Raw genomic sequence first — 13,826 nt, 5'->3', positions numbered from 1 at the left:
TTTTCGAAAAAAAGAGCTGGGTTCAGCTTACTGGGAATTGTCAATATATACAAACAAAAGTTGGTTGCAATTTTTCTGTATGCACTGGAAGCCTCTTTCTCTGATTGGTCTGACTGGGCGGATGTGACAGAGGGTCTAATCTGGAGAAGACTGCTTGGTCTTTCTAACTATACGCCGATACAGGCCATTATGTTAGAAATGGGGCTCATCTCTTTATCTGCACAAATTGAATATAACAGGGCGAAGTTATCTTAAAATAAAATATGCACGTCAAGGCTCGCGGTTACATATCCTTCGTGAAGGATTGGAGGGAGGAAATATGGTGGCCTTGAATACCTTTCAGAAGAAAATCCAGGGTATCTTTGAAAGAATTGCGTTCTCTTCTAAATGGGAACATGGGGAGGGGGTGGTATTAAAAGCACTGAAGAACTCCTTGGAAAAGTGGGATTGGGCTATTAGCAATGATAGGGTTGCTGAATTTAACTCCTTGTGTACATTTGCTAAACTGCCATTCCTCTATAAAAAACCACAGTACTATCTAAAACCGATGCCTTTCAAGGTAAACCGGAAAATGTTTCTGGACATGAGGCTCAATCATCTTAATGTTCTTGGTGGGATACGGGGAGCCTGGTTAAGAGTTCCTGTGGAAAGGAGGTTCTGTAGACTGTGCTGTGATGAAACAGAGGTGGAAACAGTTAGACACGTGCTCACTTGTTGCAAAAGTATGAGCCCCATATATGAGAAATATTTTGCAAAGCATGATTTGGCCTATATTGCAAGTGAACATTTCTGGCTGAGATGTCTAGCAGGATGGAATAGGAGCCTAATCATTGTAATTACCCAAATATGGAAGGTGACGAACTCTCAACTTACGGAATTTGAAGAAAATTTGAAGTTATTAGTTGAGTTAGAAGTGCATTGTGATTTATTAGAATGGTGTGCTATGTCTGTTTTTGTTTTCCCTGGGTTACTAGTGTAAGTGTCTTTTTTGTATTGTGTCGGTGTGGAATTAAGTTACAAAGAATATTTTATATTTTTTCTCTGTGCTATCTATATCTTTGTAATTTCTTCCTGTAATTTCTTCTTTTAATAATGTAAAGTGTAAAACTATATCATTGATGATTGCATGTTCTTTTTCTTCTCTTTTAAACTGTTTTTTGATATTATATTTGTGAAAAGTTCTTTTGAACCATAACACAATAAAAATAAAAACAATTGATAAAGTTTGTGTAAATTGTTAAAAGGTTTAATTAACCTATAAAACAAAACAAAAAATAATTAAACAAGAGAACTAAAATAGTAGCAAAGCTGGTATGCAAGAAAAAACGTTTCCTAGCAGGGGAGTGTACTGGGAAGCCTATGTTGGTCTTGCAAGTGAAAGCTACCGGAATAGGGAATGTTAAACAAATCTGTGATAAAATGGCTTCAAAGGCAGTTGAAAGAATTCTGGTTCAAGCCTCATCGTGAAGTTGAAAGTGTGGCGAAAAGCTACTGGAAAAGTGAATGGTAACAAAATGTGTGATAATTCAGCTTCAAAGGCAGTTGAAAGGCTACTGAGTCAAACCTTATTGGGAAGCTTAAACTGTGGCAAGAAACCTATGAAACAGAATCAAGTAAGGTGTGTCGGTTGCGTGACCTGTAATGGGTGGACCGTGTGGTCCGACAGCTGCGCCTAGACCGAACACACCTACCTAAGGAAAAGCCACACTATAATTAAATACAGGAAACCTATGTGAACTGAGGTTGCTGAGCTGAACTTTATAAAGTGGTGACAAGTAACCAAACTCGGAAAGCTGGGGAAATAGCACAACGAACTGTGTTATGTTGGAACATTAACTATCCTGAGGAATTACGTTGTAGTGAACCATTGGAAGATGTGAAAGCCACGGGAAGGGAAACCCCTTTGTTGCAGAGTGAACTATTTGAATAATGGGGAAAAGAAAACCCTTTTCCACTTAAGAGCTGGAAGATGTTCTGAGCTATTATTTGGAACACTTCTCATTTGATTCTGACATCCCTAGACATTGTATTCAGTTCGATGTGAGGGCAAGTATAGCTTCTGGACACAGACAGGCATTTGCTTTGGACTTCCTGACACAGACCATCATTAGTTTCATTTAGATAGGGAAATTCCACCTTAGCTTAGTGCAAGTAAGGCATTTTCCCAACCCTCTTTTTAGTTAATAAAAGTTTGTACGCCAAATTTCTAACTCCTTGTTTGTGTCTCGTTCATGATGCCTTCACACTTCCCAAAATTTTATAAGGCCAGTAGTTGGTTTTTGGTGGCTTCTTAGGTCTTAATTGTGCACTTTATCTGCTCCGGATCTTTCTTGCAACGTTCACTAGCCCCCTGCTACGCACTGTGAGACATGCTCCATAATAATGGGTGGCTGTTTTACCTTAATAAATTTGCAGCTCCACTTCTGGTGCCACTTGTGAGGATCCCTGTCAAAGAAGTGCACAACGCTTCTGGTTTTCTTGCACCCCAAATAGGTTTCCCTTTATTGGAGAAACAATCAAGACTCTATAAGGAAGAAAAGTCACTTTGGGTTGGCATGTGGTCTCAAAGAGATGACCGGGAAGGTGTTTTTTTTCCTGCTCTTCGCAACTATTGTTCTCACTCCCAATCCTCCCTCCCGGTAGTATGCTTCGGGGGAGATCTTGAAAAATCTCTGGCAGATTAATTAGCCCTTGAGTAGGTGCAAGCCCCTTCTTCCTCATTGCCTACCCCTCGCCAGACTCTTCTGTTGACACTTCCTGTCTCCCTGATCACTTCGCAATACTCTTCTGTGGTTACTCTGCTGCCCCCTGTCTCCTCCTCTTGCATCCACTTGGAAGCTGCTTTCCTCCCCAAAGGATGGCATGGACGGCTTCCTTTCTTTAGTAATAGGGATGGCCCTATTACTAAAGAAAGAGAAATCTGAGAAACATACTTTGAAGGGATTGTGTCCTCCGACGTATTCCTTATCTTTGATAATACATTTCCAGCTTGCTGGCCTCGGAAATATTTGCTTTAGAGGGCGCTGCGCGTCGACATCTGCCGAGTCGATGTCCCTCGACGGCCACCGTATCGGCGCCGACATCAGCATTTCATAAATAGCCACGCGCGGCATCCGTTGCTCAGTTCTGTTTTTCCGTGCTTCGTGGGGCCTCGGAACATCGTTGTTCAGTCAGATAATCTAATCTACATCTACTCGAATATACCAATTCGTTCTCGATGGCATCTTCATCGGAACCGACAACGCCGCAACCCGGCTTCAAAAAATGTCGAGACTGCGGTAAAAAAATGTCGATAACGGATCCACACAGGATCTGCTTGTGGTGCTTGGGAGCCGAGCACCATTGTTCGGAGTGTGAGGACTGCATGTCCATGACGGCGAAAGCCTTGAAGGAGCACAAGGGGAAGCTCGAGAGAGGTAAGTCAGTCAAAACCTCCTCGAAAGTTTCTTCGGTCGAGGCATTCGTCTCCTCGCCGTCAAACATTCCCATTCTAGATCTCGAGGTAGCTCCCACCATTCATCGAGATCAAGACACTCAAAGAAGAGACGTCGAAGATCCCCTTCCTCGTCGTCCTTTGTTTCCCCAGAAAGGGTCTCCTGCCCCACAAAACACAGCTCTCAGGCTGAGTGGGAGGAATTCAGGAAGAAAATGTTAAGCGTCTTCGAGAAAGCGACCTCGACCCCCTCGAAGACAGCTGAGGGTGATACCCCGGGTGAAAAACTCAAAAAATCAAAACGCAGCGAGTCGCAGCACTCAGCGAAACATTCCACCCCAGAGCGCCACGGGCCATCGGGTAAGAAAGCACCGTCTTGGACGCCGTCGTCGAAGATCTCTTTGACGCATGGATCGGCGCCATCGACGTCGTTGTCGAAGGGTTCTTTGACGCATCGGTCGATCGACTTGACGCCATCGTCGACTCCGACATCGACGCCGATGAAAGAGAAGACCACAGCTATTCCACAGCCAACGGTGATTCCAAGAGCCTCCGGCACGACGCCGAGACTGTCGTCGATATCCTCGAGTAGGATCTCGATCCTCTCGAGTTCTTCGAGGCCTCTTCCGGTTTTCTCTGCGCCTTCGAAGCCTGTCACATCGGCGTCAACGACATCAACGTTCTCTCGCCCAATAATTATGAGTTTGGCTCCTTCTGCCTTAGAAATAGGTTTTATACCATTTCAGAGGTCAGAGTACCCTGGATTATCTTCAATTTATGAAGAAGGGGAAGATTCTGACCAGGAAACCTTCAGGTTGCAGAGGACCACACTACCTGTTTCAGAGGATTTCACCTCTGAGGAAAGAAGGTTGAAAGACCTACAGGAGTCATTACATGAGGCAAGTGGGCTGGACACTTCCCCAGAAGTGGATTTTGTTAAGCCAGACCCAGGGGAACATGCCGAAACACCCAATAGAACCCTGATGGCAAGAATTATTGAATTCATGGGTTGGTCTGCGCCTTTGCCTGTTTTTCAACAGGATGACCTGACAGACATATTAGACAAAGGTCCACAGGAGGATCCTGTGGTCCCCTTCCATACAGCCTTACAAAGAAAGCTTGAATCTAACTGGGAAACTCCTGAAGTTATCCCTGCTGTCAATAAAAGATTATCAGCCAAGTATAGGGTAGCTGCAGCTGACCCTGAATACTTATCGAAACACCCGGCAACTTCATCAAGCAGCAGGACTGCTTACCCTACTGTCCCACAGGTAAGAGATGACAAGAGGTACGATTCTATGGCAAAGAAAGGCTTCTCTGCTTGTAGTGTGGCGTTGAAGTCCATCAACGCCACCTGTATGCTCGCCAGGTTCAGTTACACACTGTGGGAGTGTGCTTCATCAGCGGCTGGCTGCATACCCGAAGGAGAGAAAACGGAAGCCTTCCTTAACATTATTAAAGATGGCGAAGATGCCATGTGCGAGTCACTTCAAACTGGCATCGATTCTGCTGACAGTATTAGCAGGGCCATGGCGGCAAGTATAACAATCCGCAGGCATGCGTGGTTGCGAAAGTCTGGCTTTGCTCCAGATGTACAGGCCAGACTTTTGAATATGCCCTTTGACGGCTCTTCATTATTCGGGAAAAAGGCTGATGACAGTCTGTAAAAGTTGCAGACATCTAAAGCGGCAGCAAAATCTTTAGGAGCTGCTATCCGCCAAACCCATTTTCGCCCCTCAGGAACCTCTGGGAGAGGAAAGTCCTTTCGCTATTATTCCACATTCGGGAAAGGCAGAGGACAGCCGACTCAAAGAGGCCAAAGGATATCCACCCGAGGTGGACGGGTCAAAAGTACTAAGGCCGCAGCAGCAGCAGGTGCCTCTTTACCCTCGGCATCTGCATAAGCTGCCCCCAAACCACTCTGAGGTCTTTCCACACAAGACACCTGTAGGGGGCAGGTTAACTCACCATCTGACGGAATGGCAGGCTATTACGTCAGATGCTTGGGCATTGGAGACAGTTGCCCAGGGTTACTGCCTACCCTTTCTACACATCCCTCAGAGTCATCCACCGGGGAACAGCTCTCTAAAAGTTCCAGATCTGTTCCTCTTGCAGGAAATTATAGACCTGCTAGAGAAAGGTGCCATAGAACCGGTACCTGTAGCGGACAGGAACAAGGGTTGGTACTCCCCCTACTTTCTCATACCAAAGAAGGACGGAGGACTGAGACCCACCCTGGATTTACGAGAATTGAACAAGTTCCTCAGGAAGGACAAGTTTAAGATGGATGACTCTCTCTCAGATACTTCAGGCCCTCCAGCTCCAGGACTGGCTGGTATCTCTGGACCTTCAGGATGCTTATTTCCATGTGCCAATCCATCTCAAACACAGGAAATACCTGTGGTTCGCAATTGGCGACTCTCATTATCAATTTCGAGTTCTGCCATTTGGGCTAACCTCTGCCCCGAGGGTCTTCACCAAGCTAATGTTGGTAGTGGCTGCAAGTCTAAGGAGGGAAGGGATCCACGTCTACCCCTACCTGGACGATTGGCTGATCAGGGCTGTATCTTCGGAACAAGCTCAGACCCAGCTAGATTAGGTCTGCCACTTCCTTCACAAACTGGGCTTCTCCCTCAATTTAAAGAAGTCACAGATGATACCATCACAGAGACTCCAGTTCATTGGAGCGGTCCTGGACACTTCCTTGGGAAAAGCCTTGCCACCAGAGGTGAGGGCTCAAGATATTCTGCAGATGGTCAACAAGTTTCAAAATGCCCAACGTCTCCCAGCCTTCGACTTTTTGAGGTTGCTAGGCCTCATGGCATCCTGCATCTTCCTTGTGCCAGAGGTTCGACTGAGAATGAGATCTCTTCAGTGGGCACTGAGAACTCAGTGGTCGCAATTTTCAGGGAGAATGACAGATCTCCTCCGGATTCCAGACATGGTAGCCCGCGACCTTCAATGGTGGGCCTATCCAGAGAACATCTTGAAAGGAGAACTGTTTTGGCAACCATGGCCGGAGATAACAGTAGTCACAGACGCCTCACTCATGGGGTGGGGAACCCATGCCAACGACTTGACCATCAGCGGTCGTTGGTCTCCATCGGAGTCCAGACTACACATCAACCCATTGGAGCTGAGAGCGATCAGACTAGCGCTGAAAGCTTTCCTGCCATCAGTACAGGGGAGAAATGTCCTAATAATGACTGACAACATGGTGGCCATGCACTACCTCAACAAAAGAAGAGGCGTAGGGTCACTGCCACTGTGCAGAGAGGCAATGCAGCTCTGGTTTTGGGCAATTCAGGAAGGAATCTCTCTATCGGCAGTCCACCTAGCCGGAGAGAAGAACTTGACAGCGGACGCTCTGAGCAGGCAGAGCACAGTCTCCCACGAGTGGGAGCTAGCTCAGGAAGTCCTTCAAGAGATCTTCGCCCTTTGGGGAACCCCTCAGGTGGATCTGTTCGCCACAAGCACCAACAGAAAGTGTGATCTGTTCTGTTCAAGGGAATTTCCCCCGAGAAGAGCTCTAGGAGACGCGTTCGTAGTGGACTGGGAGTTTCCACTCCTTTACGCGTTTCCACCAGTCCCTGTTATTCCTCAAATGACCAGGAGGTTGAGAAGATTCCGGAAAACCATGATCCTAATTGCCCCGGACTGGGCCAGGAGAACGTGGTACCCGGACCTTCTAGATATGTCCATTTGCCCTCCAATCCGTCTTCCACTCAAAGAGAATCTTCTTTCGCAGAAGGGAGGTCAGGTTCTCCATCCAGACATCAGAACCCTCAACCTTCGCACTTGGCTTCTGAAAGGGTGAGGTACAAGGATTGGGATCTCCCTGATGACGTCATGGAGGTGTTGCTTTCGGCCAGAAGGCCAGCAACAAAGTCTTTATACCGCTGCCGTTGGAACGAATTTTGTAGCTGGTGTAGAGAAGAGAATATCGACCCTTTTTCATGTGGTACACCAACGGTGTTATCGTTTCTACTCTACTTGGCAAACTCAGGCCTTCAAGTTGGCACTGTAAAAGGCTATCTTGCAGCACTTTCAATCTTCAAGCGCACTGCGGAGGAACCATCGTATTTCAAACTACCTCTAGTGATACAATTTCTCAAGGGATTAACTAATGTTTATCCTCCAAAACCATTCCAAGTTCCCTTATGGGACTTAAATGTAGTCTTAAACTTCCTAATGGGCACTCCATTCGAACCACTTTACTCTTATTCGCGGAGATTTCTCAGGCTTAAAACTGTTCTATTGGTAGCACTAACATCTGCTAGGAGGGTGAGCGAGCTACAAGCTCTCTCCTGTAAACCCCCACATACAATTTTCCACAAGGACAAAGTTGTCCTACAGGTGAAGCCTAATTTCCTCCCAAAGGTGGTTTCTGAATTTCATATTACTCAGAAAATTACCTTACCTCCGTTCTACCCTCGTCCCCATCCGGGGAAAGAGGAAGAAAGGCTACATAGGCTGGACCCAAGGCGAGCTCTAAGCTTTTACATCAGCAGAATGGCTAGCATCAGGCAAGCAGGCCAACTGTTCGTAGGATACTCGGGTCACAAGTTGGGATTACCCATAACAAAACCAACCATTTCCAGGTGGATTATTTTGGCCATTCTGGAATGTTACAAACTGGCAGGGAAAGAGCCACCCCAAAATCGTAGGGCTCATTCAACCAGGGGTATCGCAGCCTCTTCGGCCCTCTAAAGAAGGGTACCGGTCAGAGACATATGTGCGGCTGCCACATGGTCGTCCGCACATACATTCACAAAATGTTACAACCTGGATTCCTCCACTAGTCAAGAGACCAGATTTGGCAAAGCCGTATTACATACAGTCCATCCCTAAAGGGATACATGATATTCTTACTCCCACCTCCAATTACATGCCACTGCTATGGGAGTCTATCAAAGATAAGGAATACGTCGGAGGACACAATCCCTTCGAAGAACAAGTTACTTCTTACCTTGTAACGTTCTTTCGATGGGATCTTCCTCCGACGTATTCCTTATCGCCCCTACCATCCATCCCCGCAGTAATACTTCCCTTGTGGTTGCAGTTTACGCTCCTTCAAGGTAAATAACCAATTCAGGCATGACTTTTCTTATGCTACAAAACGGAACTGAGCAACGGACGCTGCGCGTGGCTATTTATGGGCATGGTGACGTTGGCGCCGATACGGTGGCCGTCGAGGGACATCGACTCGGCGGACGTCGACGTGCAGCGCCCTCTACAGAAAAAAATTCTGAGGCCAGCAAGCTGGAAACGTATTATCAAAGATGAGGAATACGTCGGAGGAACATCCCATCGAAAGAACGTTACAAGGTAAGAAGTAACTTGTTCTTCTCAACAGGCCTCAGCAAAGCACCAGTCTACGGTCACAGCTGGGCAACAGTTCTTTCATGCCCTTCACTGCTGAGCCCCACTGTCTGTCATTCACCCAGTGGTCCCATCATTTTGTTTCCAGGCAAACATTGTCGCTGGGGGTCAGGAGGAGCGGTAGTCACTGGTCCTAGACATGCAATATTGTTCCCTGGATGATTGTTTCCCGGGGCCAAGGTTTGCCCACCTTGACACCGCCGTTCACACCCCCTTACCTTTTTTTTCCAGAGGACCATCTATATTGGTGACCTTTCCTCTAGGTCACACTTTGTCTTCTGGTGGAAACAAGTGGAAAAGTGCTGACGCTGTCAAATGTCATGGATAAATCCATACGGTGTTGGGACACACACTTTTTTTTAGAGTTGTGATACTCTAACTAAAGATGGAATACCTGAAATAATTGTTTGCATGTCTCCATCACTCATTTTCTCATCTCCAGCCATCATGTCAATGTTTAAACAAGGTTTGTGATTTTTGTTTTCTTTTAGAATGGACTCCTCCAAAGCCTGAGAGATACTATGAGCCAACAGGGAAGGAGATAAAGCCACAGATTGTTGGAGAGGAAAGTGGGACTGTTGTCTATCAAATAAACCCAGGTATTCATTTTCACATCTAGGGCATGCTCCTTGAATCGCTGTTATGCTGATACCTCAAGTAAGCGGAGCGCCATTCGTATGGCGCTCAAAATAACCAATGCACCTACTATTGCTAAATCCAGAACTTCTGTCAGCCTGTGCCCCTGACCATCTCCAGCTAAGAATGTTCTATACAAGGATCTTCATCAATATTCATGAACACTGAACCGCTCTACATGAGCAGTGTCTCGGAACACTTTACATGACTGTATATATTTTGTTGAGCTTTTAAACCACTTTAAAACATACATAACAAATTGCCTATCTGGCTTTTTTCATTTTTACTATTATCGGCCAAAAATCGGATTCATCCTGCTTTAATACAGCCATTGTGTTTTCCTTGTGGAAAAATAGAACAAGGAAACAGATAGGCAGGCATTAAGTGTGATGCAGAGAAACATGGTCTCTGAGAACGTGGCAACAAGAATCCTTCTAAAACTGGGTCAACCAGCTGAAATCTGTCAAATGCTGGTAAATGGCTTTAAACTAATCCAGTCAGCTTGTAATGAAAGCAATCATGAGTTGAACTTTGTATGGAAATTTAAAGTACTCTAGGAATCACTGCAAGGTTCTCAAAAGGAACAGGCCAGGCTGGGACACTGCACATATCTGCAGTTTCATAAAGTGTGTTGGGTCAAATATGACTCAAAGATTTCAAACTTTATTTTGGTTTAATTTAGTTAGGGTATTAGAGTGCAAACCTATCTCCGAGAAGCAACTGTAACGCCTGTTAACCCGTGGCGTCTATCCCTTTAGGTTTCCTTATGGCTAAGACGCTAGTGTAAGACTTCCTTGGATTCCCCTCCTGATCCTTTTGCCTTCTTTGCCTTCCCTGCCTTTCTGTCCCTGGTAGTGCTTTCTTTCCTCTTGTTGGGCTTCCTGTTGTTTCTGTTTGGTTTGCTGCCTCTCACTGTGCTTCCCTCCTGTACGCTGGTTCTCCCCCGGCTCCCGCTTCCCTGGCTCTCTTTGCCTCCCAAGTATGCTGGGTCTCCGTTCTCCTGCTAACCGAGTACCTGCTTACTTGGCTTTCTGTGTCTCCCTCCAAGTACACTGGTTCTCCAAACTACCGCTCACCGTGTGCCTGGAAATATAACCATCTGTTTCCGACTCAACAAGGATTTCTTGCCTGACACTCCAAACGCCTTGTTGCTCAAAGTCTTTACCAGGAGCTGCTTATTGGATCCACATCACATGGCACACTTCCAGGGGTTTTTCTGCCTGTACAGACTTTTCCCCTACCCGGCTGTCTTAGAGAAGGGGCTGCTAGTCCGTCAGTTTCTGAGGCAGACATAGTGGCTTCCCTCCGAGGCGGACCTTACCTCTTGAAGGAACGAAAAACAACGAAGAAGAAGGAGAAGAAAGGAAGGAAGAAGGTATCCTCATCTTCAAGTCAGGAAGAAACAGGTGAGGAGCTTGGGACCTTATCCGATTTCGGTGACGAACTTGACAGCAACAGAGTACTGCACAACAATTGCTTCGTAGGAATACAGGTAAAGGAGCACCAATTATATACAATTAAGCAACAGGAGCAGTAATTATGGGTTAGGTTGGGTCGCTTAGTATATGGGATCTGTGGTATGTACAGTTTGTGGCGAAGGTTCTTGAACTCATTTCTGGATTGCATGTGAGTGGGTGCAAGTCGAATATTGGTAGGTATGAGGTTCCACAGCCTGATGGCGTAGAGGAAGAATGCCAATTTACTGTGGGCTTTATGCATTTTTGCAGCCCTAATCTGGCCAGATCAGAGCTTTTTGTGGAGTTTTGGCTGTCAGATATGGTGACTTTGTTGGCTAGGTAGGAGGTACAATGCAAAATGACTGCTTTGAAAATGGCGCAGCTGGACTAGAAGGCGATGCATGCTTGTGGGCGTCACCAATGTAGTTTGATGAGGGTGGACGTAATGTGATCAAATTTATGGAGGTCTTTTTATGTCGTAGATCATGGCAGGAAAGATGCTTTTTATTCGTGCCAGGATGGAGATGGTTAGACCGGTTAGTCTGCATTGCCACCATCCAGGTGAGCAAGGACAAGGGCCTGTACTGGGTGTTAGGGACAATTCTCTGTTTAGGCTGAATTTCCTAACCTAGTGAGTCCCCCAGCAGCTTTGCTGGATTTTTGTGGTTTATTTTTTTCTCCTGCCAAGAGTGAGACTCTTTTACCCTCGCTCTTGGGCATGATTTGAGTGTGTTTCTTTGAATCTAGATGTGTTTAATGGGCTATGGGGTCTTTTACTCCATAGGGCTTCATGTGTTTTTGTGATGTGTGTTACACAGCACCCTCAGTGCAGTGACACAGGGGTGTCATAGTGACCCCCCCCAGTATAGACTCCATACCCTGGGACTGACTACTGTCTCCCAGGGCATGTAAAGTCACCATTCACTTTACTAGTCTTAAATTCTGAACAGAACCAGTACAAACCATCATATTGTGGACGTACTGGCTGGGGCAATTCAATTGCCCTGGGGTCTGTTAGTCGAGGGGGCACGTCTCCGTCCCCCCTGATCGAGTTTTGGCTGGTGGCAGGGGATACTACTTTTTATATTCAACCGCGAATATTTTCCTATGGGATTTCCCATTGTTTTAGTCTACTACCTTTATTTAATTATTTACGGTAGCCTCGAACATACCGCCGGTTTATTTAATTAATATTAATTCTCCGGTTGGTATTTTTTGCCAAAACTTGAGTCTAAAATGGCGTTTGTGTTCTCTTCTGTGACTCCAACCTAAGTCGAGCCCTTTGTTCCACTTTTTGGCGGGCTTCTCCACAGAAGCCCGCCAAAGTGGTGCCACTCTGTCTGGAGTACTTAGGAGGGGTGGAGGGAAATTTAGGCACCCTGGACTGAGTTGCCTACGCAACTCAAGTCGCACTCCATCCTGATTGGCCCAAGTGGTGAGCCGGCCGGCTCACCACTTAGCATGTTTGAGTGACTGCTAGGCTGAGTGAATGGGGGTTTGCTGCGTAAAAGCAGGGTTTTGGGGACTGGAACTTCAGAAGTCGCCACAGGACCTAAGAATCCGACGAGGGAGAAGCTGGGCCGACCTGCCATGACACCACCACCGGTGGAGCCCTGCTGGACTGCCTCACCACTTTTCCCAACGACAGAGGAGATCTCCCGCCGGAGAGTCTTCTTCCTTTGACTGGTGAGGATAACCAGTTTCACTGTCTTTTCGCTTTCCCGACATACCTCGTGGCCACCTTGCCCGTGCCAAGCACCCCGGCAACCGGGATACCACGTTTTACCACAACCGCGAAACAAAGGTACCACCTTTAACCGGAAAACTCCACGGCTGGTTTCTGCCCTGGTAGTGCAACGACCTTCATCTTTCCTCCAAGTCGAGATCTTCTCTTCCCCCGGACGTCGACGCAACTTGCACCCACTACCAGGAACAACTGCCACCGCTGGAGGATCCTTCCCACTTAAGGTACCGTGTCCCGCCTGGCTTCCCTTGCTACCAACTGTACGGGGTAGATTTAGCCCCCGGCTTTCGAACCTGGGTTAGTCGGGACACCCTGGCTAAACTTTCTTAAGCCTCTCTAAACTCTTTTTTTGAACCCTCTGTAAGACTTTCTAAGCCTAGTGTAACTGTGTGATCTTGGGCGCATTTGTGCTCTGCTCTCTCTAAGAGGGGGCCCAGCCTTTGGACTTTGGCTCACCAGTGACTTTTTGCTCTTCTGCCTTGCTAATAGTGTTCCTGAATCTTAGAGTGGTGTACCTTTCCATATTCTGTCTTTTTCCCTCCCTTTCTCACAAACGTATTGGAGTGCAGTCTAGTTAAGCGCTCACCTCTGGATGAAAATAAGTGGTGTTTTACTGTGACTTATCTGATAAGGGAAAAGGGGTGTATATATTACAATAGTAACTGTGTTTAGAATATTTTACAATAAGAGTGCTGGAGTGTTTCAAACTGTGTTTTTAAATAAATAATTATATATTTTGATACCAAAGCTCTGGTCAGTGTTTGCTTGTATTATTGTATCTGAGTGCCTATTGTGTATAGTTTGCATACTGCCTAACTCTTATTGAGGGAAGTCTGACTGCTCAGCCACAGCTACCAGGTAAATCTGGGTGGTGCAGACTGCTACCAAGTGGGTTTACTGCCAACACCTGTAGTCTTAAATCTTTTGCAGTGTTCCCTAAGGGAACTGCACAGGTTTCTGCCTAACACTGGGCCATCAAGGTCGAACCCAGGGGACTTGGTGTCAGCAGTGAGGTATAGCCTTCTAGTTTCATGGATAACAGCTATGTCTAGATAAGGGTATGATTGGTGTTATCGGAAGAGGAGGAGGAATTCCTTTTCAGATGGGTTGAGTTTGAGGTAAGCGCTAGACATCCATCCACCTTTGTATCTGGGTGAGGCAGACAGTCCTGAAA

General features: G+C 46.4%; 1 protein-coding gene across 1 annotated transcript in view; it reads left to right on the top strand.

Annotated features, from left to right (window-relative positions):
• The window catches only part of AGBL2 (AGBL carboxypeptidase 2), a 2,805,139-nt gene that overhangs the window by 498,782 nt on the left and 2,292,531 nt on the right, over positions 1-13,826 (top strand). The window contains exon 6 of the mRNA XM_069623090.1: positions 9,307-9,414. Within this exon, the coding sequence (XP_069479191.1) occupies positions 9,307-9,414 (108 nt within the window). The remainder of the gene's footprint in view (positions 1-9,306; positions 9,415-13,826) is intronic.

This window comes from Ambystoma mexicanum, chromosome 11 (genome assembly GCF_040938575.1).
Source record: "Ambystoma mexicanum isolate Mex_15411 chromosome 11, UKY_AmexF1_1, whole genome shotgun sequence".
NCBI lineage: Eukaryota > Metazoa > Chordata > Amphibia > Caudata > Ambystomatidae > Ambystoma > Ambystoma mexicanum.
This window is presented reverse-complemented; position numbering and strand designations above follow the sequence as displayed.